Raw genomic sequence first — 27,649 nt, 5'->3', positions numbered from 1 at the left:
TATACATGAAAATCCAAATGTCACGTTCAGGATAAATGTCATAAATCCCACATTTTTCCAACAGGCAGCAGCTCTAAAATTAAACCAAACATATGACAGCAATTGGAAGTTAATTCAATGAAACAGTGAGTATTAATAGACTCGCAGACGTGAGTATTGACAGTTCAGTCATTCAAATTCAGCGCTGACAATGGAGAGCAGTGATTGTTCTTTTATAGAACTATGCCTTCCCATATTGGACGTGGCATTTGAAATGAAAGGATTACTTTCACACAGAAGCCTTTCACTGAGTGAAAGCAGTTAAGCCCCAGAGGTTATTGCATTCATTAGTCAAGCAACTATTGAGTCCGTCTCCTGGGATAATTACTGACGAGGAGGGAGAAACTTATCCAATCAGGAAGTGATCAGATAAGACGGAAACTAAAGACTTTTCACTCATTTTACAGTTTTTAAGGACATTAAAACTCAGAGGGACGAAAACAATACTTTTACTGCAATACTTTAACTACATCAAGCTCATAATACTTATGTACTTTTACTTAAGTAGGATTTTTCATGCATGACTTTTACCTTTAATGGAGTATTTTGACATTGCTGTATTGGTACTTTTACTTAAGTAAAGGATATGAATACTTCTTTCACCACTGGATGCAGGTTGGAAAAAGGTGAATATTCATACCTACAAATGTTGAGATTGACTTTTAATGTAAAGATACTGAAAAAACTTAGAAAACAGAGACAAAGCTTGAATGAAGAGGCATCGTAATGGACCTACATGTAGAGCTTCTACTGCGCTCAGAAGAATTGGTTTGTTGTCCTTATTATTTTCACTAATGATGACACAGGATGATCACATTCAATAATGACACATTACTTAATTACAGAAGACAAAATGTTTTTGGCCTTCTGGCCCTCATCACATTCATGCAGTGCAGCTGCTTTTAAGTAGGACACACAGGTGATTCCCCTCAAGGTAATCAGCATTGTTTTAATGGTAAGGAAATCAACTACATGTCAAGCAGTGAGAATCCAGTAGTGAAACAAGAAAGAAGGCAGAAACCCATTTACCACGGGAAAATGTGGGATTATTTTAATAAATCCACCCATGAACCCATGAAGAGGTGTCATGCCAATTCAACATAATGAGCACATGCCCCCTCAAGTATTTGAGACTGGATGGCTTTACCACTTGTTAAACTCTATTTTCACAGTAAAGTCTTTTTAATTATCTCTAATAATATAGTACATAAACAAACATCACTTTTATTTTCATATTTAACTATCTGCTACACACAAACCCCAGCTCTCTGTTAAGGCTACTTGGTTACCTCCATAGTATGAGGTATGAATAATCACAGCTCATGCATGAATTCATAAAGGACTTGGTTCAGAATTTCCTGTTTAAAGTGGCTTCAGCATCAGAGTTTTTAATTATAATGATATAGTTGAGCTTTCTTTTTTTACTTGTTCAACATTTCCAATAAATGCAATATAGTTTAATAAGTGTCATTTAATTATAGTTCTAGATAGTTACTGTTAGAGGGCAGTTTAGCCAAAGTAGATACTTTCCTTTTGAGAACTTGGTTTGGCATGAACATTAAAACACTACACAGTACTGACAGGGATACTGTATCAGCTGCAGTTTACAAATGGACAGAAAATTAATTAAATGTGAGACCAACAGCCAAGAACTGAGGCATCAGAGCTTACAGGGGATTCATAACTTGTAATCCATTACACAGCAGTGATAGCAGTAAAATTGGCAGTAATAATAATAAGAGACAGTCATGGCTTTATCGTATAATCAAGCACAGCACTTATCTTTCCTTTTGCTTCAGGAGTTAATGTCTGCAAGAAGACCTTTATGTCTTAATCTAAGCAGAGACATTCACGTTCATTTCAGAAAATCACACAGTTCCATGTCAGGCATATTGGAATATTCTGTGCCAGTATTAGGCAGACTAAAAAATGTGGTCACATCAGTTTCATGCAGATAAAGATCATATTTTGTCACCTGTTGTGGCTTCATGTTTTCAGAACTGATGTTGGTCTCTGATTGGAAGGTTTTCTCTTGTAAACTTAGACAAGGAGGAATAAATAGGGATGTTCAGATAAAGGGCTCTTCATACTTACTAACACCCACAAACACACATGCAGTTAGGTGACGTGGGATATAACAACACGTAGTTGTTCAGTAGCTTGCAGCAATCCTCCACACATGAATAAATATAAATATTGTTTTTCTTCTTTCGTCAAGATTTTATTTCTGAAGTACAAAGAACGCCCAAGTGTTCAGCACGGACATCATTTGTCATGAAGTTGTCTTTAGAGCACTTCAGTCTGTGCCAACCTTTGATTTCCGAGGCGTCGGGCTTGTGTGTGATTGCAGTGACAATTTGACAGGCAAGAGACACACTGAGAGTGAAGGGGGAGTGATGCTGCTTGTCCGAGAACGCTGCATGAAGGAAGTGGAGTTTCAAAGTAGCAATTCACAGGAGGGACAATCCATCAATAAACTCTTGAAATGTTCAAATCACATGGCTTCCGGCTGCAGACCTCTTTCATTCACAAGTGTGAGGAGAGGAAATTTGTTATTCCCCAGGTGTTTTTACAAAAATACATGTCAAAATCGCAGAAGGACAATGTACCTGTAAGTTTTAAATGTTTTCAGTGTTGTTACTGCTTCACTGATATAATTGGAAATTGCTTAAGCTATGAGTTATATGTCTATGTTAATTATTGTTGATTTATATCTACTAAACCAACAAAAGGTCTATAAATGGACATTATTGTACATTTAAAGCACATTATATTAACATTATGGGTATTAGCTGAGCAACTTCATCATTCCTGAATCACTGTTACTTACTGTTAGAGTCAGCAATAAAAAGTTTGGCTCAGCGCCATATAATGCTCCGATTACAAATGCAGAAACTGTTTAATCCACTTTTAAATGAGCATTAGGGAATTGTGGATGACTAATTTGTATGGGATAAAATTACTTGTGCAAAAATGTTTACAATATTCTACATATCTTCAAGAGTCACTAAGAAATGTATGAACCGTGTTACTTTACTGTGTAATATCCTGGACAGGAACTGAAATGTAACTGTAACATGAAAAGAAGAACATCCATCGTATTAAGGATCATGAATGTAGTTACAGAATCCACTTATCCATAGGTATTTAGCTTCAAAAGTCTTATAGTAATCTCATGGATCCATGGAGGGTTTTATTTGAGATAATTACACCACATAAAACACTGCAGATTCACACCGTACATATGCATATGCAGACTTACAACTTCAGACTTGTTAAGTAACTGTGTCTTAATTAAGTTGGCTCCACTGGGACAACAGGAAGGACTTGGAGATGCTTTTCTCTTTTTCAATTTCATCTCAGCTCCAGTTTTACATTTACAATTCAGCTGGTCATGTTGAAACATCTACATACATGTTGGCTCAAAATCTTTAAGAAGGGAACACTCTAATGTATATTTAACTGTGTTGAAGTTTCTCCTTAATGTTTGAAGTTGTAGTTTCAATTCAAATATGTTAAATATCAGTGCAGCAGAAGCCAAAATATTGTTTTTCACTTTTTGAGTAAAAGTGAGTTTATGATATTTTGCTGTCAGGCTTCAATTGTGATGGCTAGAATAGCATGCATGGTGCTATCTTTATTAAAGTGAATTAGTGATAAATCACCCTCATGCATGAATCTTACATTAATAATAGTCTAATTTTACACATGATACATGATGTAAAAGACATAGAAAGATATAAATGCATGGCAGAAATAGCATATTGTCAATATTTTTCAGGGGAGCTCATGTCTTATTAAAAGGGACCAACCCCCCCGGGTCCCTTGTAGTTCATACTCTGCTTTCAGTGGCTGTCGATGTGACCTATCTGTGCAGAGGATCATGGGCACCTTTTCTAGTTTAACTCTCAGCATTTCTCTAATTAGGTAGCACCAAGTCTTTAACCTGCAATAAAGCCAACAGCAAACATAAATTGCACCTCAGGAAGGTTGCAGAGATTAGACCTGTCCTTAATTTTACAGATACTACTGTGCTTTTTATTTAGTCACTTCTGCAGTGATCTTGTGTCTTAAGCAAAAAGCTTTAGTCAGCTGCTGCTGCACGTCACAGTACAATTAAGAGATGGGATAACATTACACCTCCTTTAATCTACTTGTTTGTGCATTTTAGAGGCAATTTGCACTTAAGCTTTTTTTACACTCTTGTTCTAACCTTAAATGCTTTGAAATGCTGGTTTATACAAGTGCTTTATATATATAGTCATTGTTTTCCATCTGGAGTGTTTCTTAGAGAAGACACTCTGCAGGCTTTTGATTAAAAAATGAGGACAAAATCATGTCTTGTCCCACCTTTACTTATCTTGAATCTAGAGCGCTTTACTGTGGCTTAAAGCTGAAGCAACATTTTTCATTACTTTATTGGGAAAAAAAGGCAGACAGACAGTTAAATAATATTATAACCTCTATTGATTACCGCACACTAGAGTGTGAATGTAGCATTATGATAGTTCAGGCATGCAGCTTTTCTCTGGCTGTGAGGTGTCTGACGCAACGCACGCCCTACCAACAACCAAAAAGCTGTGAAAAGAACAATTTTAAAGTTTGCACATTCCTGCCAACATATCACCTACTTTTTTCTGGCCAATTATATTGTTTGGAAGTGTTATGGTTATCTCACAGAGTCATCACTGGAAAAAAGTGAAGATATATCTCATCTGTATGAAATTTACAACTTTGGTTCTCAGTTTGATAGGTTGTTTAGGTAACATTTTTAGATACAAGTGCCCGTACAATGTGAATTCATTCATTTATTTTTCTTTACTGCTTATCCTCTAGAGGTGGAGCGGGAGAGCAGGAACCAATTTCAGCTGACATTGGGTGAGAGGCTGGGTACACCAGTCAATCACAGGGCAAACATATATAGAGACAGGCAACCATTCACATCTACGGGCAATTTAGAGTCACCAATTAACCTAACCTGCATGTTTTTGGTCTGTGAGAGGAAGCCAGAGTAGGGTTTGAACCCAGAATCTTGTTGCTATGACAATAGTGAACCATGTCTTGGTCGATGAGCGTCAACTCCATCAGGTACGATGTGCGAGCTGACATTATCAAGTATGTCCCTCACTTTGCAAAAAACAATCAAAAACAGTCTTGAGCGTCCATGCATTCACAACTGATCTATATGAAACAACCTATATCAGGATATGAGATTTTGGTCATACCGTCCAGCCTTAGGCAACAGACGCACCACTGTGCTGCCAACTAGGTTGAGACCTGGTAACTGTGAAGGCCATATTATATGAATCACACGTTGTGATACCAATACCAAAGCAATATTTTTTTTTGACAACCCTACTTTTCCTTGCAAGGACACATCTTTCTGGGTTCATTGAATTACAACAGAAGACACATCGAATAGATACCATGAATGACCTTGACCCAACTGTACAACTTTAGCATCTTTTTCTTGCTGTTATAAATACTCCTGTTTTAATAACAATTTTAAAATTCCCTTTGAAATGCGCTTTGAGTGATGGGAACAAAATCCATGCAAAAAATGTACTTAAAAGTCTATCTGAAGTCTCAAGTCAATATCTTTTTGTGCCAAATTTTCTCTTTTTGCTACAATCTTTCCACTGCAGTTGAACAGGACAAAACTGTTCATCAAAACACAAAGAGGGATTTTTTAAAATCAAAGACTGTAACTTATATAACCTATATAAAGGTATCCACTTTATTTGACCCGCTTGGGTCCCCAACCATTCGTTCGGATGAATGATTCAAGAGATACGTGAAGGACATACAGACAGAGATTCCTTTCTTTAGTAGAGAGATACACAGAGACAGAAAATGGACCAAAGATTGAATATATGGCTGAAAATTATTGCAAGAGGCAAGATTCAAAAACTGGGAACTGTAGGGAAATAAGAGACAGCAGGCAAGAGCGAGCCAGACAAGGATGCAGTAAGCACAGTATTAGAGGCAGAGTATAAAGTAATTGGAAAAGATATCACACAGCAGAAAAACATGTTTTTGCAATAACAGTACAGACACAGGCTTAATTATAATGTATCTAGAGTAATGTTCACTTCACCAGCATTTTCAGTTATACTCTTAAAGCTTTAAGCACATAAAGCTAGAGAGAGAGAGAGAGAGAGAGAGAGAGAGAGAGAGAGAGAGAGAGAGAGAGAGAGAGAGAGAGAGAGAGAGAGAGAGAGAGAGAGATCTGACTGACACATAAATCGCAGGCACCGACTTCTGGAGGGCATCTGGTTTAATTTTCATTCTTTTGAATGTTAATGTAAGATCTAACAGAGATTATCCTGAGTGTTTTATTTTAAAATGCCGTGAGACAACAGCCTAAAAGCATACAAAGAAAATCCCACAGTAATACAGTAGAATAGTTATTCAGTAATCCCTCTGCTGTGTGGTGGACAATGCTGTGCTGAGACTCAGACAGATCAATAAGACTCCTGCTAAAAGAGTGGGAAGCCGTTTCCTGTTGACTGCAGGAGTCAAAAGCTCTATTAACACCCAGCGCACATGTACCAAGGGAAACTTTATGCCTGTCTGCACCAAACCACACACTCTAATGAAAGATCCCAGTAGTCTGTAATTAAAAGAGTCCTCTATTCCAGCAACTACAATATGCCTTTCACTTTGCAAAGCAATCAGTAGCTAAAAAAAAAAGTTAGAAAAGATTCATGACTTCTAGACCCCAATTAATGACTTAACATTGAGCGTTACTCATCAAACATTACACTGTAACAATCTTCGTCCTTGAGGTCTATCAACTGTATCGAATGCATTTCCTTCCTCATAAAACACTTGCACTTCCTTTGCCCGCAGTTCAAAAGACAAATATGGACAAATATGGACATAGTCACCGTGACGTCAACCACTGGTGTTGCTGTTAGAGTGCCGTTTTGAAGTCTTGTATGGTGATTTGACAGTTTCATCTTTGATTTTTGGAGACAGAAGTGACAATATTTTGACCTCTAGCTGCGAATCTGGTTAGCACGGTGCAGTCAGTCTATGGTATGATAATGCTAATGTTAATTCACTAGTAAAAAACTGGCTGAAAACCATTAAAACAAAACGTGTCCACCAGAAAAACTGAACAGCCGACTCCTTTAGAGGGTTTGTAGTACAACCAAACTAGAAACACGCTAAAAAAGCGTCCGCTACGCCTGTACTCTGTGAATCTGGGGTTACCCCATGGTTACGTAATTAATGTTGTTGCTGTGGTAGTGACTTGTCAATCACAAGGTAGCCATGCACTAAAGCATACCCTGCTTTATTGTCTATTTTACTCTAAATAGGACAATAATTAAAAAAAATTAACATCACGCTGTATTGAAGAAGAGTTGAAACTAGACCATAACTTATTAGGAAACAATGACAAAACTAAGAAGCCGTCCATTCATGAATAAACTTCTCCATAGTGCTACAAGAGGTCATAGACTCTACAGGGTGTCTTTAAATGTTATCCTTTAAGCCAACTTAGACAAGACGTCCTGGGGATTAAATCTTAACAGCGACTAAGCTCCCATGGTTGAAATCTCTGGAAAAAGCTACTGTCAGTGGACCTAATATTGGTGCTGTTTGGTCAAAGGTATTGTAGAAGTGACCTCATTAAAAAGCTTTTTTTAAGCTTTCACAGGTTAAAAGATATAAAAAATAACCGATTTTAACTTACAAACTTTGTATAACAATTTCCAACATCTGTATTGGCACTAAATAATGTGAAAACATCTGAAATTGCAAACAAACCGTCATGCCACATGTCAGCATTTCATTATTCATGGAAAATAAATTTTACAGGAGCTAAACTCTCTGTACAGACATAAACACTGTTTCTCTCTGTCTCTGTTCCCTCTCATCTCACTGCACTATGGTGTTATTAATATGCATGCTCCGCCATTTGTTCTGTTTAGACGTTCTCTATCACAGCGCTCTGAGATACATAATAGGTGACAGCTTTAGGACCCATCATTGTGACTTATATAAGAGTGTTGGCTGGCCTTCCCTCTGTCAGAGGAGACCTGCACTCTTTAGTATTTATTTATAAAAGCCCTTTTGGAAAAACAGCCCATATATCTCACATATCGTCTGCGGTACAGGCAAATCCACCACTTCACTAAATCTCAGGAGTGTCTTGTCCTAGAAATACAAAACATAGCTTGGTAAATAATGAAACAGACAGCAACTGGAACAGATTTCTTTAGCTGATTATAGTTTTAGATTAAGTTTTCATTGAGTCCACCACTAACTATACCTGTACTTGCTGTGGTCAGATTTGAGAGAATTGTGGTCATATCTTACTGCTTGTCTTATGTTAATGTCACTGCTTGCCTTGTTTTTGCGCTTAGTCACGCTTCAGTTTTTATTCTCCTGTGTGAAGACGGCGCCCATGCAAAAGAGAGTATTCTGCACTCACTGCACGACGATTGACCATGTATAGTATTTTTTGATTCTCAAATGACTCAGACTCTGTTATCATACAATCACTCAACCTTTGATGACTATTGTTATTCATTCACAGCTCAAAATAGACTTGTTATTAGTAGTCATTAATAGTCTGTTTTACACACTCATTTGTTAACTAGAATATATTCCTTTTGTGTAAATATTGTGGCTAGTGTTGGTGTTTCGCATTTCATTTTTGTTGGTATTGTGACCAACAGCATGAATTGTACCCATAAGAGTCTTTCCCATCTCTACTTTCTATTCCACATAATGTGAATGATATTTATTGGTCTGTCATAGGATGGGAACTGCTGTCTTTGGCATAAAAATCAGAAGTGCCACACACACAAACACCCTTTCCTGCTACATACTCCTTCTTGTGTTAGCACGAAGCACGAGCATCGCATATAGGGATAATGGCCTGTTAACATAATATTTTCCTGTATTTCTTTCTAATATAAACACAAACAAACCAACTTTTCAATCAGCCTTACCGTGACAATGAGGCCCCTCTCCTGGAAATACTTGACCAGAGGAATGGTGTTTTGTTTGAAGTTGGTCAGGCGGCGGTCTATGGCCTTGGGGTTGTCATCTGGTCGTCCCTGCTGCTCGGCTCGCTTCTGCAGCCTCTCCTTCAAGCGGTGGTTGGTGCAGGCCAGGAACACCACCAGGTCAGGAGTGCAGATCTACCAGGAGAGAGACGAGGCATGTGTGGAAACGTTACAGCCAGTCCTGTCGCTCAGCTAAGACTTCATTCATTATGTGTGTGATGACGTCGAGGAGGCTCAGTCTTAGAGCTGTGCGCTCCCAGAAACCAGACAAATGAAAGTGAGGTCAGTCTCATTTTTTAAATCCAATCCATTCAGGTCAAAATGTCAAAACTGCTTTTCACACAGAATAAAGACTTCATTCTCAGTTAGGTCTGAATAGATTGGATATTTGAATTTGGCAGCCACCATCTGAATTGCACTGGATTGAAACAAGATTGTAACTTTGAAAATAGCTTGAAATGGTTCCACTGATCATGCAGTTTTAATACAGGTGGGATTATGAGTCAAACAGGATGATACTATATGCTCCCAGCAGGAGATGAGAACATTATAACATGCCACACAGTCGGCCTTTCTTTGTTTTGGCCAACCTGCTGTGTTTGCCCGAGCAGAAACAGATCGCAGACAATCACAGGAAAGTGTTCGAAAGTCAATTTCTTTCTTGTGATGAACAGTATGAGTAACAGTAAATTATATTATAGGTGCTATCACACATTCAGCCTTTTCTGCACTTTTTCTATTTAGAGATCAAGTATGAAAAGGAACCAACTAGTCATGAAGTTTAATTCAACAGCTCAAGATGTAACATCTTATTCTCGAAGCTTGCTGGATAAGAAGCAAACTGCTCAAAATCTGAAGCACTTCCTCTGACTTCCTACTGCCTCAAATCCTTCTTCCAAGCAGGGTCATTACATTGACTCTGCTGGGTGCCCCTGTTGAAGAAAGACAGAATATTTAATAATTTTATGTGGAATGGGAAATGCACTCGGGAAGGCTCCAACTTCCAGTTCACAGGAACTTACAGGGTGTAAGGCTGCCTAAGCTGCTATTTTATCATTATGACTGTAGGAGCAGACATTTAGCTCAGTGGGTATGACTCCAAGAGAGGGCTCCTCCAGAGATGGAGTGGGTGATCTCCTCTGCCTTTGTTGAATTGCTTGTCTACCAAATTGTCTCCCCGGTATCGATCCCATCCCATCACATCCCATCCGCAGGAAACATGGAGGATATATATGGTAGTGTTCAATCTAAATCCTCTTCCTTAACTCAGAGTCAATGGTGAAATAGAAGAAGCTCCTTTTTAATGGAAAGAGTGGAAGTATAAAGACATTCATGATCAATGATAGGAAAACACTCTCAAAACACACATACTGTCTGTCTGTCTGTCTGTCTGCCCTGTTAATGATTAGTCTTAATACATAATTATTGCTTATTTTTGTGCATTTTTTCACCTGTTCTGCTACAAATGTTCATTTAAGAAAAAACAATTATGAGTTTATCTTTGCAAATTTAATCTGATACCATCTTTGAAAATGTATCAAGTGTTTAGATTTTAAAAATCTATTTTTTGTCAAACTATGAACTAACAGAATTAATATGTGGTTCAAGACAGACCATATAGTCCAGCGGTTTTTGGTCTGACATACCACTGCAGTGTGTTTGCAGTCTTTTAAATATCCTCTTAAAACATTCTTTTGTAGGAAAGTGTTCATGAATATTTAATATGTTGCTGTGTTTTTATATTCCCACTTTTATTTGTATCTATTTTATCCCCCAGTGTTTTTATTAGCTCTTGGTGTTTGTATTTGTTGCTTTAGTTCTTTCTTCTTGTTCTGTGAAGGACTTTGTAACTTTGTCAAGAAAAGTTTATTATGATAATTATTTTGAATCATATAAAAATGGATATTGTTACAATATTTTATTATATAATACTGTTGATGTTCAGACTTGGTCTCTTTGTCTTGTGGCTGAAGCATTTCAACCACTTATCGTTACTTTAAATGATCTATTTTGACTTCACTGCTTTCTTAAAGTCCCCCTACAGTACACTTTAACATGTGTTTTTCTTCAATTGGATGTTTCAACGTCACTGTACAGAATGATATATGTGCAGAGTTTGACATTAGAAGGCTGTTGTCACATTCATCTGCTGAAGGAGCAAAGTTTCTCTGAGCTTAATTTAAATCTCATTTCAATGGGCGGGTCAACGAGAAGGATTTGTGAAGTCACAACTAGTTTGGGAGCCAATCGTGGGCCAAGTTGCAACTTACACAAGTGATATGGAAACTTGAAGTCTCCAGTGCACAAACAGTGAGAATGGACTCTACAGTGAAGTAGGAGACATCTTGTGTCCAGCAGTAAAACTTTTGAAATTAATAATATTTGCAGATTAATTGATTATAGTTTTTCAATGATTTTTGTTTTTCTAATTAGCTGAGCTACTGCATGATCGTTCTCATACCTTTTGGGGCCCATGACTTGTTAAAATGTTATTACTTATTTCTCCTCTAAAGATAATATGCAATTCAACATTTTTATGCCTCACTACACAAGATAAAATGTTATGACAAAATCTGATGTAACTGCATATAAAAGTGTTGTCAAAGCCACATGAGGTTTGGGGATGTTTTAAGCAACAGCAAATGTGACAAATGATACCTGGTATGTGTGTATGCGTGGGAACTTGTAGGGAAGTGGTTTTAGCAGCCTTGAGCGCATAAATAATCAAGATATCCTCTTAAAACACAGCAAAGTGATGTTGTGAAGCTAATTTACTGCAATCAAGACCTCATGTAATAACTGTAACTACAACTGGCATGCAGTACCTGTTGCCAAGATATAATGGTGGGAAAATGAACACTAACTACTCTAATTTAAAGGAAAAGGTCAGATAACAGCAATAGCACTGACTGAGGCCTGAGTAATAGAGATTTCATTTATGAAAGGCCAATGAGCTTGACCACTTATCTTTTCACAAAGTCCACCACACAAAGACATTCCTCAGTAACCACCGGCTCTGTAAAATAACAGGGGATGACGTGTGTGCTGTGTATTTAAAGATCAGACAATATAAATTGAGCTTTTATCCGTCTGTACGCGCCAAACTAAAATAACTTGGTTTCTATGGTTCTGACCTCGTTAGGTGAGACACCTTGTGTTGGACGGATTGTTAAACACTCTCCTCATCTTGAGCCTGACAACTGCTCACCATTGGGAACTTTCATCTATAAAAAGCATCAAAGTGTTTTAATACTATTCATACTCTGTCGTTTGTGAGTGTTTCAGTTAGATGAAATACATGATGAACACTCCAGAGTCTGCATTTGATCTGGTGCAGGGCCAGAGTCAAAAAATAGATATAATAGTGTTACTTATTGAGGCACACGCCACTCCTGCAACGGGACTCAAAACAATACTGTACAGTACTGTGGAGCAGGAATCAGGCACCACTTCTTATGACAGCAGTTATTAGTTTTATCATCATTAAAATGTCTCCAGAAATGTATTATCATCACATCACATCAGAGTAAAAAGCCATCTATTTTCAGAAACTGTTCTAATGCCGTCAGTTCCTTCAGCGATACTATCTCTGGCTTAAAGGGCAGGAAGCATGAGGTAGGTTTCTAGGCTTCCTCACACACACACACACACACACACACACACACACACACACACACACACACACACACACACACACACACACACACACACACACACACACACACACACACACACACACACACACACACACACACACACACACACACAGAAATACATAAAGACACCCACACCCAGACATAAGGTGCATAAGCACACAGATGTTGACCTGGCCACTGTGCCAAACACAGCAGCTAATACCCTTTTAGCGATGTTCTGCTAAATGCACTCGATCAAAAGAAAAGAAAAAAAAATAGAAGATGAAAAATAAACTAATGGCAGCAAATCAAGCATTTGAAATGTGACTTCCTGTTGTGATGTGGAGAGAAAAGTCAACATCCTTTATGAAACAAAATATAAAAAGCCAGATGATACTGATACTGTCTCAGACACACAAAACAAGCAGTAGAAGAGTTTAGAAGAGTTTGCATTTTGTCTAGTGAAAGACACAAAAGCCTAGGTACAGATTTTGAATGCTATAGTTACCTTCCATCTGAGTGAGGGATACTTAATTCCACCTGGTCAGACTTTACCTAATGGGATGGAGTCCCTCCTGAAATTGAACTTATCTGGTGTTTATACCCATTACGGCTACATAAGGAAATGTCTGAATATGGGCATCAGTCCAGACTACTGTTTGCCTTTGGTTCATTTTGTTCTGCTCAGCCTTTCTAAGCATGTGGGGCTGCTAACTATCAGACGTCTCCATCTGTCTCCATAAAGCCGAATGTCCTGGGATTGTTTCCTCTTTATCCGTCATTGAGCACTTCTCAGGAAGGTTCAAATGGCTTTGTTCTTACTTGTCCAGGCAAATAGAGTTAGATCAGTGCCGTACATGTATCAGCTAAATTTAACCATACATACTCTCAGCTTTGTTCAGTGTAAGGCTGATGATTACATTCATTTTCAATTAATCTGCTGATCATTTTCTCAAATAATGATAATAATCATTTGGTCTTAAAATAGTAAAAAATGAGAGCGAGTAGAATAGCTACAATAAGGTTTTTTAATTAATCAATTATTTAATCAATTAGTCCTTTTTGCTTTATACTTTAACAAGAGTTGCCTTTTTTATTAGTAAAGGACCTGTATTAAAGTAATTTTACGTCAACCACAGTGGTTAAACATCTATGAATGTTGTCCAAAAGCGACTAGAAACCAGAAAACCAAGACTTTCATCTCTGCTCCACTCATAGATGCATCTCACTGTTAACCTTTATAGATTCTGTGAATGTAATGTTCCCACTTTTCCTCCTAATTCCCTGTAGATACATGTCGAGGTGCAACTTCAAAGAATAAATGTGAGGAAGGAAAGCTCGTGTCCTGTTGAAGCCCATCATCATTTAACTTCCCCTGGAGCTCCCAGAAATAATACTTTCACCAGAACACTCACACCAGGAGGTTTATGAGACCATTTGCGCTGCAGTATGCAGTAATTAATTCTTCTCAAAGCATAATGATTTGCTAATTTTTCTCTTTTGTTTGACAGGAAACCGTATAGTAGTGTGGACTTTGACTTTGATACTGAAAGAGAGCAATACAATCAAGTAGCTGCTGGTCTGTTGGGTTGTTTTGTTCATTAAGACTGGGCTTGATTATCAAATTTGTTATCTATTCATTTTTGTGTCATTTTCTATTTAATCTTTCAGTGTTTAAAATGTTAGGTAATAGTTAAAAAAAAGAAGAAAGAAAGACTTTTTTACCTGAAAAAAACACAAATATTACAATTATAACTCACTTACAATTGTTTAAAATAGACTAAATCAGCAGATTTGAAAAGATGGAAACAGCATTTTTTCCTTACAAATCACTTTGGAAGATCAATCGATGATCGATATGGATTGGATAGATGTGTGCGTCATGTTGTGGGTTCACATTTAGACAGCCACACAGGTAGATTGACAGAGATGAATAGAAAGATTGACACCTCCATGGTGGATGGGAGTGGAGGTAAAAAGGCTTGAGGGGAGGATGAAGGGATAGCTATAAAAGGGGAGCAGGACTGTTGTGGAGGCCCATAAATGGCTGCTGTGATGTTGAAAGGGCAAAGCAGCAGCATGGGGTGAGGGAGACTAATGAAAATAGATGCTGCTTGTCCTCAGAGGATCACTCGGTTGGCTCTGAGCTCAAACTGCGCTGCGCGATACGGAATCCAAAATAAAGTATAGAATTTTCCACAATATTTACTACAAACAGGACAAAGTCTGTTAGGCAGTCAGAGGATAACTCCATTAAATGAACCTTTCTCTTGGCTGAAGGGTTCCTACAAATATTCAACATAGCTAAGCTTGACCACTTTCATGCAAAAAAGTATCAAAACATGGCAGAAATAGAATGTTTGTATTCAGATCTGTAAGGCTGTAAACAATCTGAAGCAGGATGTTGAATGTGGGATGAAAAGCCAGCTGTCGTAGAGGGCGGCTGGATTCAGTAACCACTGGAATACGGATAACTAAGTTACTAGCAGGACTGTCTCTACCAAACCTTCTGTTTTTTGGTATGATAATATTAGATCCCTGAATTACTGGCTACAATATGATAGCTTTAATAATTTTCCTACCTGCCTAACCATCGATGTAAATTGTACCATTGAAATTATAGGATCTAATTACTTCCTCTGTATCTTTATACACAAAAAATACAATTGTGAAGTATTCCTTTAAGATTTGGTTTCAGTTTAGACATTAATTTGGTTTACATTTAGTCTCTACTAGCTTCTTATTGTGTATTTTCTACTTCCCTAATAGATGGTGCATTTTTGTGTTGTGTGATGCAGGTGTTAAATCCTTAAAAGATTAATGCATTGACAATGTTTTTGGACCCTTTCAGCAGCTATCGGACTTTTACGATCCTAAAGAACACTTTTTCAGATACTTACTTACTTAGCTTTGCATGCCTTATACAAATACTTTGGCTCTGTTCATCCTTGTTTAATATGTGGACTATCATTTTTAATACTTACTATCTTAATACTGGGCTGAAAGCTTGACCTTAACCCTGTCAGTGCTGTCTGTCATTGTCAGCCTCTTTACACTCTTTCTCTTTATCCCATACAATGTAATGTTCTTCACCTCTTTACTATGCTATGGGACTGATCCTGATGAAGTGGAAATCTCCTGCACTGCCGTCTCATACACACTGGATTCAGGATATGCTATACTTTTTTAAGTTGGAGAAAATAAGACTTTCTCTCTAAGGAAGGTCCAATGTATTTATCAAGATCTGGGGCCTTTCTCAAGTACATCAAGAATAATACGTTTTTAGATATTTCCTACCTAATAAATGAATTGTGGAGGTGTAAGGTGCAGCAATGTGGGTTTCTTTTTTTTTTCTTTTTTGTTTGATTTGTTTTGTTTTAATGAGTAGAGAGATTAATGTTCTATTGGAAATCCTCATTATTATGTGTTTTTGTTGTTTTCCGCTGCTTGTTTCCCTGCTGATATGTATTACTATTCCAGGTTCGGCGTTTTTGTGCCCACTTCTTTACAAAAATACAAAAATACATCTTTGTTTCTTGACGCAACAAGACAATTGTATTTGTCTTTGATACAAATGTTGTATAGTCCTGCAAAGTCCAATAAAAAAGTCAAGAAAATAAAAATAAATGTTGCACGAAGCATTTGTGTGTATGCCAAGGCTTTATGAATGTGCTTCATAAATGCACAGACTCAGTGGAGAGAAGAAAGACTGAAGGGAAATAACCTTCTTGCTTAAAGCTAATGAACAGTTAGTACTTTGGCTGTTTGGGGCAAATAAACACACGCAGTTCAGTGGTTGAATACGCATGAATGACACAAGTCAAAAATTAGCCATGGAGTGGAAACACAATAACACTAACACGTGTAGAATTCAATTAAGATTTTGAAATGTTTTTGAGAAAGTGTTGTTGATTCAACTCAGTGTTTTGTTTTATTTTATCTGATTTGCATGGTGCGACCTGTAGACTACCATCTAAGATGCATGCAACATAACCGCAATACTGCTGCACATTGTTCCCCATCTGTCTCTCCTCTCATTTCCTGTTATTACCATTGCAGTCTAATAAAGGTATAAAACGTCCCCAAAGAATTTGATTTGCAAATTATGGAAAGTGTTTGTTATTATTATACAATCCAATAAAAACAACATGACACAATACAGCCTGAAATATGATTACACAGCTGATACAAAACATCTCTTGGACTGATATTAGTGTATTTGCTGGTTAGCTGGTCATGTAAGATGTCTGTGTTGTTTCTTTGTATCAACAGAAAATGAATAGAGATGTATAGTCAGAAATGTTCAGAGTTCAGTAACTTAAATCTCAGGTATCTGGCCTACCGTCTGGATCTCTCAGCTCTAATCCTTCTCCCAGGAACACACTATTGTAGTTCCTCCAGAACTCGGATAAAGTTTCCAGCCTTTCTGTGACTTTGTAGCTCAGTGTGTTACTTTCTGTTCCTCTCCATCTGTCTCGGCCCTTCATCTTTAATCACAGCGGTCCCCCTATCACCAACACAAACTTTTCTTCTTCTTCTTCTGTGTTAAAAGCTGCTCTCTTGGCCCGTGTTCAAGTCTCACATGTGGTGCTGCTGCTAATGAAGTAGAGTTTTGAGTCCTGTTTTTAGCAACCCCACTGGGCCATGTGACGGCAGTGAGATAGGTGTGCTTGAAAGGACTTTGCAGTCTTTTTAGTATATTCAGGCCCAGGTGATTAATACCTGTCTTAATGGATTAGTGTCCAACTGTTTTTTTGTCCAGCTTCCAATATTCATCTAATATTTTCTGTTTTTTTAAAGTCTTATTTAACAGTTAACTGAATATCTTTGTGTTGTGGAAAATAAACAACACATTAATCGATGATGAAAATAAATTATTAGTCACAGCCCTTGCTCTGTAGTTCAGAATTAAATGATTAGTTGATTAGTTGATGGAGCGCAACAACAACAATAACTGTTAATTGTCGGAAAGTATTTTTTTCGATGTAAAATGCCCGAAAGGTTGCTCAAATGTAAATATATCCTTCGTTGTTTGTTTTCAGTAAGTGTACTTAATATTTTCCGATTCTGAAGGAGTATCAAGACATCATCTTGGACTGCAGTGGATTTATTTTCCATTACTTAACATTTTTCACATTTTTGCGACTTATTTAGACTAAATAATTGATTAATCTACGAAGCATTTGGCTGATTAACTGATGATGAAAAAAATGAACTGTTTATTTAAACCATTACAAGTATAAATATTCAACCCAAATATAACCTGTGCTTCTGAAACTTCACTTCCAGTTTCTCTGTTTAATACAACTCTGCTGTATATGTACAATTATACAACATTTAGACAGGACGAATACATCAGCGTGTACATAATACACAGTACACTATCACTTCCCTTTTTCAACTGTGCAATTCTTGGGGAATATTTTCAGCTGCAGATTAATACATATTAGTGAGTATTTACAGCAGCAGGATAATGTATGTGGGATTCACTCAATAATAACTAAAGGTGCCATGTTCATTATAATGTAAAAATATGTCACCCAGTGTAACAGTGTGACTCACTGATGTGTTTTTAATTGCTTTTGGTAAACAATGGCACAGAGGAATAAGATATATGAGACCAAACGTCTTAGTAGGATCAAACCATTGTTTGATCTGGTTTTTGTATGGGATTTATAAGAGAAATATAAAGAATCACCAGCCTTATTCATGTCTTTTTTTATTACCTACTATTCTATATCAACAATGAGCTGGAGGCTGACCAAAACCTGGACTCACACTTGCTAAGTGGGCTCATCTCTGACGAGACCACAAGGTCTCAGCACCTCATTTGAAAGCATACCAATGATGTTTTCTCTCAGCTGCACAAAAGGCCCTTTAATAACCAGTTGTCACTTAATTCAATTGTAAATCCCAGGGCTGCTGCATCTTTGCATTATTGTCTCAGAGGTCATCAGCTCCCGTCCAATCTCCAATGATTATATGAGCTGTTTTTGTGCGGTTGCTGGGACACGGTTATAAACACATCTGTATACATGTGTTATCTACACAATTTCGCCTCCAGTCAACTTCCTGTAGTCCTTATCTAACCCCCAGGCCTCATTGCACACTGTCATCAAGCCTTTTAGCAACCCTTTGATGCAACAATTTAACTAATATTGTAACAATAACCAGAAAAATCCTCTCAGCGGAATCAAATTTCTGTGATTATCTATTATGGAATGTTATTCACTGAATTATAAGATAAAAGATAGGACATCATTTTAATGATGAGACTTCCAGGCTCGTTGAACGTGGAAATGCCTGTTGATTCTCAAATGTTCAGCAACAGTATTTTTTCTCCCTATTTAGAGCCTGAACTGATGTGGAGATGCTGAGGGAAGGTAGTTTAATCACATCCAATCAGCTCCATGTTTGAAACAGCTGGAATTGTTGATAATAACCATAGTAATAGCTCACTTGTGAGCCCTATCAAAGGTGGGGGAGGAGGAGGGTTTGTGCGGATACTGTCTAGTTAGAAACGCCTCTCTCTGTACATGAGCCAGCCACATACATCATTTTGTTTCTTTCTTTTGTTTCCTCAGGCAGCTTTCAGACAGGGAACATGTACTGAGTGGAATCTCCTGCCAGACGAGGTGGACTGGGAGACAACCACAACCGCATTACGAGCTCTCATTATGCCGAGACTTGGGCCTCTTCACAAAAAGAGGGAGAGAATGTACAATTACCGGAGAGACGAGAGAATATAACGAAGACATGAGCGAGAGAGTAAGCCTCACCAGGATATTATGATGGAAGAATCTATACACGATGCCTGAAACAATTTGCTGTGCAATAGATCAGGTATGAGTGGAAGATTAGGTTAAAGACTATTTCTATTCACTCAGACATACAGTTCATGGAATAAGGGAGCAGTATTTATGATCTAAAGGTGATTTTAACAGAGGAACAAAAGAATAATTTATAGTTTTAAAGCTTTAAAATCTGGTTTGGCATTTTTAAGCTCCAAGAAAATATAATTTCCTTAAAATCCTGTTTAGCCAAAGCCTGATATACATATATTTTATATTATAAAAATGGATGCCTTTCTAGTTTTTCCGTTGATTGATTAATCAATTAATGAACAAATAATTACAGCTCGAGGTTACGACAGTGTGTTCCTTATGGAGCATCAAATGTGTAAGAATCTGCAGATGAAGATTCAGAGCACACAGGTGAGCATACAGAGCACAGCTGTTTTAAAAAATGACTTAGCCTCTTAAAAAATGAAACTATATGTGACCTGTTTTTAAAGCTTTCTGTCTTCAGTAAGAATGACAGAGGAGGGAAGTTACTAAGTATCAAGAAACAGACAGGGCAGAAATGTATCTATTTGTTTTAGGTTTTATCATTTGAGTATTGCAATCTCATTTTTAGTTTATTGTAGTAAGTTATAGTTATGCCCTGAACATACATTTCTTTTGGAGATTTCAGACCCCACAAACTAGGTGGCGTAATTTTTTAAATTATTTTAAGCCCCTCTGCCCTGACAAATGTTGTTGGTTTTGGTCTTGTCATGTGATTAGTTGACACTATAAAAATACATAACTAGACCAGCCTTCTCCTTTGATGTAAGTCAACCCGCCTCAGCTATTCAATAGCAGGAAACCTCTATGATACATTTACAGAAAACATATCTGAAAAAAGTAAATAAATATACACAAAGAAAGAGTAACAGAGTTTTAATCTTGATCATGTCTGTCTGAGCGGTTTGACACTGACTGTTCAAAGCACTCAGACTCAAACTGCTTTGTGACTTATTTTTATGCATTAATTCCTACAAATATTTATAAAATGCAATATGCAAAGTCAACAAGACAATTAAAAAACATTCCCATAGCAAATATGAAAACCGGATCATGTTGAATTTCACTTATGCAGCTGTTTGTTCTGTGTATGATGTGTTTATGCATATATGCGATTATCAAAGGTATTCTTTAGATTATTATGCATGTATATGCATTTTAATGTGATTGTCTTATTTGTCAGCATGTGTATGCTTACAGAATCCCTGCTCAATATAATATATTCTATGTTTATTTTTGGAAAGCAGCTCCTGCATTACAAATACCATGTGAATATAAAATAAATGAGCAGATTGGGTGAGCAGCAAATTTTCAAAACATCAACGGTGGCAAAAGTACATTATTAAAATATCAGGGAACGTAACTAAAATCAATGTGATTGAATGTAAACCAGAGAGGTAGCCTAGAAAAGTTTCAAGAATTTGTTATGTTATTATTAAAGTATTGGTGTGTGTCTGCATGTGTGTACGTTGTGTATTCGTCTGCATGTAAGTACATTGCATGAATGTGCATGGACTTACGTGATACTCTCACTAATTGGTGTGAAATGAGAAATGAGAAACACAGTCCTAGAAAGGGAGACTTCCTGCTGTGCTATTTGGTAGCTTAACTGACTGAAGCAGGCTAACTGTATACAGCCAGCTGATTGGCCTCGGTCGCACACATTAACAAGCCATTTACATGTTATGTCTGGGAATATGTCGAGAGAAAACGCCCCACAATCTTTCACTAAATGGTACGTCTAGAAGAGCCCCATCTGGTTCCCTCTGCAGGATCCCACAAGCAGACATTTAATCACCTCTGTGGGCCGACGCAGAGCTACAGTTTGTAAAATGTAATGTTGTTTGAAATTTACATTCATGCTCTGCTTCAGTGCTTCCTTAAGTTACACGTCAAAAAAAACATGACCGTGGGTGGATAAACTCATTGCTGGTGTTCGAACAAGCCCTGTGAAACAACTTTGGCACAGTGGCACAAGATGCAGCCCAGTAAGACTTCATCAGACATATCCATGGACTCATACATGGATGTGGCCCTACAGTAATTCATAGTCTGCAAGCTTTACAATCTTCCAAATCCTCCCAGTTTCCCCCCCAAAAATGTATTAGAAATCGCCTAATTAAAGTTAGAGTCACTTTTAAAAGCCAAAGTCAAATAACAAGTGCTAACAGGTGAGGAGGACATTCATCCGATACAGTTTTATGACAGCCTATGTGTTTTTAACAGTTTTCAACAAGACCTGGCTGTCGCTGAGCATGTCCCCCTGATTATATGAGTTTTAATTCTCCCAGGCTAACTGGTGGTTTACGGGGCTTTGCTGCGGCTTTTTAAAAATAATTTAAGCTGTAGCCCCGTATCAGTGGAGAAACCTCTTAGCTTTGAAGTGTTGATGTGTCATACCTCTGTCTGCACTATTGTTATTTATGGTCCACCTAAACCCAATAATAGCTTCTTGTCTGATCTATCTGATTTTATTTCCTCTGTTGTTTGTGTCTATGATAAAACATTACTGGTTAAAGATTCTAATATTCACATAGACTACCCCACTGATAGTTTTGCCTCTGAATTATTCAAGTATTTGTGTTTTTAACCAGAAACAGCATGTATCACATCCCACACATGAAAGAAGCCACATTCCTGATGTATTGCTTACTGTGGGTTTATCTGTTACTCCATTCAGTGTGAAAGATTTTGTCTCTGATCACAAAACTGTTAAAAACTGCCCTTCAAGCTGCTCCTTCTACAGTTCACTCTTGCATCCTTGATGCCTCAATCTCTGCTCAGTGTAGAAGCTTAACTGAGTTTTATGATGTAAATGACTGGGTTGATCAGTTTAATGTTTAATGTCCATCAGTTTTAGACTACTGATTATTATTTAGATCATAAAAATCTGGATACTCTATACTGTTGGCTTACTAGTATCAAAGACTAGATGTCACTGAGTTTAGAAACAAAACTAAAATCTTGCTCATTGGCCCAGACCAAGTTTCAAAGAGTATTGGTTCATACAGTAGGTATTTAGCAGATAATATAAAACCATCTGCTAAAAATCTTGGTGTTGTGTTTGCTCAAAAACTGAATTTTGACCTTCACTTTAAGAAATTGGTTCAGTCTTGTTTTTTTTTTACAAATCAGTCAGTTCAGCATTGTCTAAGAACATCACAGATCAAATCATCCATGCTTTTATCTCCTCCCATCTAGATTTCTGTAAACCCATATTTTCCAGTTTAAGCAAGTCTGCAATTGTTTGACTTCACATGGTTCAGAACATGGCAGCCAGACTTGTGACAAACACTAAACAAAGAGAGCATATTGCCTCCATCCTGAACCATTTACATTGGCTTCCTGTATGCTTCAGAACTTAGTTCAAGATCTTCCTGATGTCATAAATGATCCAACATTTTTAGGCTTACTTTAATAGTACAGACATTTATTACAAAATAACACGTTGCACATTTTAGCAACACTTTTTTAGAAATGCCACTGCCAATTCAGTCATTTTGGGCTACAATAATAATAAAAAAACAATCCTGGATTAACTGAACCTGAACTTGCAAAGACAATGTGCTTTTCACAAATGTACTGTATAAACAGTTTGGTATTAAGCAAACTAAAAAAAATCTATTTATGATAATATTTTTCCTGCAAAATATTCTTGTTTATAGTGATCCACCTCCTGTCATTTGGACAAAGCTTAAATAATATCTGGAACAATGAGTTTAGTTACTGTGGAGAAAGGGAAATATTTGAATTCTAAACACCTCCTGGAGAATTAATCCTGATGTCTTTCCATTTGTTCCCTGTGAGGCAGCTAAAACTACCAGATTACAAGGTTAGTCTTTATTCACAGAAAGATCCCGACCTGTTCCACAACCACTCTAAAAGTCAATGAGTGCTCATTTAAATGACAAATTTGAGTGAGTTTAAAGAGCATTAATTCTTCTAAAAGCAATTGACCGTTGTGTCACAGTTAGCTGCTCAACTGAGTAAATTTCCATCAGAGTGCCCCTGCTTAGATAAAAGCGCTGCTATATGTGAAAGGTCACAGCTGTAGTTAAAAAAAACATTTGGAGATTTATTGGTTTATCATTTATCCTCCATGCATTGCTAACTTACAAAGATGTTGATGTTTTCAGTGGACTTCTTGGATTGAAAAACTCTCCACAGAGGTTTTTGTCTGACAACACTGGCAGGTAATTCTTTGGAAACAGGTCAAAGAATCCAGGACGACAGCTGCCAGGGATTTCATGGTAAGTCATGCTCAAGGACATTTTATTTGGACAGATGCTCAACAACCTGTGAATCGATCTGCCAGTCAAAGGGTAGATTCCTGGCTCAGTGTATCACAATCTGCACATTTTCAGGAACATTGAGCATTGACTGGGCAGTGAAATTGAAAGTGTCAGTGTGTGTTTAATAGCTGTTCAGCAGCTGAAACACACTGATTTAAGGCAATTTAAGACTGAACGATATATATGATCAAATGATAAGTCAAACTGCCATTGTAAGCACATCGGCTGGATGGTTCATAGCTCATATTTCAGATGCAAATAAAATATCTAGTTCAAAACACCATACAGTCTATTAATGAGAAAAAATATAATGGAATATCTGGGAAGCACTTTAATGTCAGAGACCCACTTTAGGTTACTGACCCGAAAAGATATTGCTTCAGGGACCCATATGGAGAAAATTGCTGAACGTTGCTGAACTACATATCTGTCTATAAGTGTGGAGATTATATTTGTTATGGTCAAAAACTTATACAGCAATTTTTAAGACCTTTTTGTCTTTGAATACTTTCAGTTTAATACAAACCTTTCATTATATCCAGTGTTTTAGTGTTTTTTTTTATTTAAAAATGCAACGTGCTGATGCAACACAAATGCAAATAATGTAATAATTTTTTGATTAGTTAAAATTTAAATTAGTTATGATTTGCACTTTTTATTATCAAATTGTAATCTGATTTAATATTTAAAGATCCCCTCCAGACACGTTTTTGCACAAATTAAAATCCTCTGTGTAGAATAATAAATAGAAATACAAATTATTTTTCATTTATAAAGTTTAACTGCTGACTACTTCACTAAAAAGTCCATTCTCATTCACAAGTTTCCACATCACACTTGGCTTGGCTCCAAACAAATTAGTTGGTTGTGGTTAAATGACTGAAACTGAGATTTAAGCTATGAGAAGCTTTCCACCTTTAGCAGATGAGTGTGAAAACAAATTCTGCACATATGGCTGTGCCTCAGGACGTACAGCGGGTCGTCCAATAATCGCAAGATCAGTGGTTCGATTTCCGGCCTTTCCAGTCCGCATGTCGATATGTCCTTGGCCAAGATACTTTACCCCAAATTGCTCCTGATGAGCAGGTTGGCACCCTGCATAGTAACCCCTGCCACCAGTGTATGAATGTGTGTGTGAATGGGTGAATGTAACATGTAGTGTAAAAGTGCTTTGAGTCGTTGGAAGGCTAGAAACACACTATATAAGTACAGTCCATTTACCATTCACCATTAACATCATTCTGCACAGTGAAGCTCAAACATTCAACTGAAGGAACAAGAAAAGAAACACATTTTAACTTGTCAAATGTCCTGACAGTGACCTCTAGAAGTTGGGCACGCTGATATCAGATATACCAATCCCTGGTGGTTTGACTCAAAACCCTGAAGCAACTGGCACCACCTATCCTCAGATCTCATCACTGATGCTACTGGAGATCAAACCAAAGAGGTATCAGCTCCAATATATGGTGTTTACCCATCTCATTTACATATTTGCCTTGTAGCAAATTCAGTTTAAAAGCTCTTTGTGTTTGGCTCAATTTTTGCTGCATCTACATCATAAGATAAACACAGTGACTCTGAAACTTGTTTGGATGCCAAAACAAGACCTGTGAGTGTTTTTTCACATCACTGTGTCTTTTCTTTGACCTCTGTTTGGAGCGGCTTCACTCCTGGATCGATTGGAGAGGTTTTCTGTAAGTGAGGCAGGTGCCCATGAGTTTTTGGTACATTTGAGATGAAGTGTTTAAGTTGTTATCTAACTCAGTTCCAGCACAAATTGGTGGCCACCTCTCATGTTGTCCCAAATGTGAAAGCCAACTGCTCCATATGCTGTTGAACAACATAATCATCCAAGTCACACAGTACTTATTGCAGGTAAGAGATGATGTTGTGGTTTGTAGACTGTCTACTTGAAATTTGGTGTAAGTAAAGGTCAAAACTCTTTAAAACTCTGAAATACTCATGTATGTGAGTGGGCAAATGAAAATAGCTCTATATGTTTCAAGAACTCATCTCTGTGATGCAGTTGACTTAGTTTTTAGTCACAGAGGGATGTGTGGGAACAAACATGAAGTAATGAAGATACACATTCAAGCAGGGACTCCCAACATCTGGATCAAGAGTAGAACTTCCTTCATAATTAATCTTCAACAGATTTCTGCAGGAGAATCAAATCTTTATAGAAACTCACCTGGTCTTCAAAGGACAAGGCCTGTCCGACGTCACGAGGGAACCCATCTATGACGATACCATTAGCCTCTGGGATCTTCATGATCTTCTGCTTGATCTCAGTTATTGTTGTCTCCTGGAAAACAAACATCAGCATGATTTATTTATAACTGTCATGATTAGCATGAAGGAGGAGATTAGTTCTTTTGATGATATTGTAATTCAGTATGGCTCCATCATGAACGTAAATTGGTTAAAACCACTTGAACATGATACAGAGCCATAAATATGGTCAATGGAAAACTATGACAGCACACTGGGGGATTCACAGTACAACTGATGTATTTATCCAATTGTACTTTAATATCTCTGAATGCTGCAAAATGACTGTCTTGAGGGTACTTGCGGCCAGAAAGTGCCAGCATCTTTTAGCGTCACTTACTTCCTCATGGCTGGAAGAGGTCAACATGTTCGAATGTATTTCTCCAGGCACAATGCATCATATGATATGGCAGAGATACATGAGCAATGCTCTGATCTAAAAATAACATCTGTGGCTGTAGCCGCTGCCGTGCCCAACATTGACTAACAGAGAAGTTTCATTTCCCTCCACCCACACAATGTGAGCAGTGGCCCAGCAGACTATGCAGAGATTAAACCTAATCTAAATTCCATCGAACAGATTAATGTATGCATGTGAGATAAAGAGAGAAAAGCTAATCTAAGAAAAGCCCCCTGATCCACCGCATGACTCAGTGTCGGAGCTCTCACAGGAATACCAAGCTCAAACAATCATCTCTGACTCCCATAGAGAAAATCCACCAACAACTCAATAACATCTATAAACCGTCATCACTGAAGCTGGGGTCCAAAATCACTCCATCTTTCATTCATTCACAATTCTTTACATGATAGATGCTCAAAAGATTGCAATACTTTTAGCAGTATATTGAGGTTTCAGACATAAGAATCATCATCATTTTGCGTCACATCTGACAGGTTTAGTGTCCCACAGTTGTAATTTTCACATCTATCAAATATGGTGCGCTTTGTGATTGCCACCAGAAAGTATGCTGTTTACTTTTTTCATTCAACTGGGGGAATTTCTTTTTTAATCTATTTTCACATTTGTGGCTCAGTCTTAATTACATGGTGGACAAAGAGCCAAAGTGACTTTTGGGTTCAGTTCCAGAAATAAGAAGATCGTGTTTATGTTTGCCGTAAATATCTAAAACTCAGCCTCTCTCGACAGTGTGTATTGATGTTTACTTTCCCTTATCACTGAGGGTGGTGATAAAGCTCCAGATTGAGCTTGGAAAATAGTAAGAACGCAGTATAAAATAAATTATTACTATAGTCATGGATGAAAAGTCCTAGAGCTGTTCATAATAATGTTTAATAAAGTTTAATGTTTAATTGAATAATGCAGTTTGAACAGGTTTGCAGGTCGATAGCAAATAAGCAAACCTCCATCTGGTTAATAGACACCAAGTGACTGAGTGATATAGTCAAAATTGCTGGAACAAGTGAGTAGTCCTTGAGTTGGCATTGTTTTGTTTCCAAGATCAATAATGCACTGTTTCAGGGTTTAAGTGATCTTTATAGTATGCTGCTGGTGATTACAAAGGAAATTGAGGAGCTAC

General features: G+C 37.4%; 1 protein-coding gene across 1 annotated transcript in view; it reads right to left on the bottom strand.

Moving 5' to 3' along the window:
- ak5 (adenylate kinase 5) overlaps window positions 1–27,649 on the bottom strand; it is an 89,843-nt gene that overhangs the window by 50,134 nt on the left and 12,060 nt on the right. Inside the window, exons 5-6 of the mRNA XM_062428773.1 lie at window positions 26,029–26,142; window positions 9,006–9,197 (exon numbers count right to left, since the gene is read on the bottom strand). Coding sequence (XP_062284757.1) covers window positions 9,006–9,197; window positions 26,029–26,142 — 306 coding nt within the window. The remainder of the gene's footprint in view (window positions 1–9,005; window positions 9,198–26,028; window positions 26,143–27,649) is intronic.

This window comes from Scomber scombrus, chromosome 11 (assembly GCF_963691925.1).
Source record: "Scomber scombrus chromosome 11, fScoSco1.1, whole genome shotgun sequence".
Lineage (NCBI taxonomy): Eukaryota > Metazoa > Chordata > Actinopteri > Scombriformes > Scombridae > Scomber > Scomber scombrus.
The sequence above is the reverse complement of the archived record's forward strand: the minus strand, read 5'-3'. Positions and strand labels throughout refer to the sequence as shown.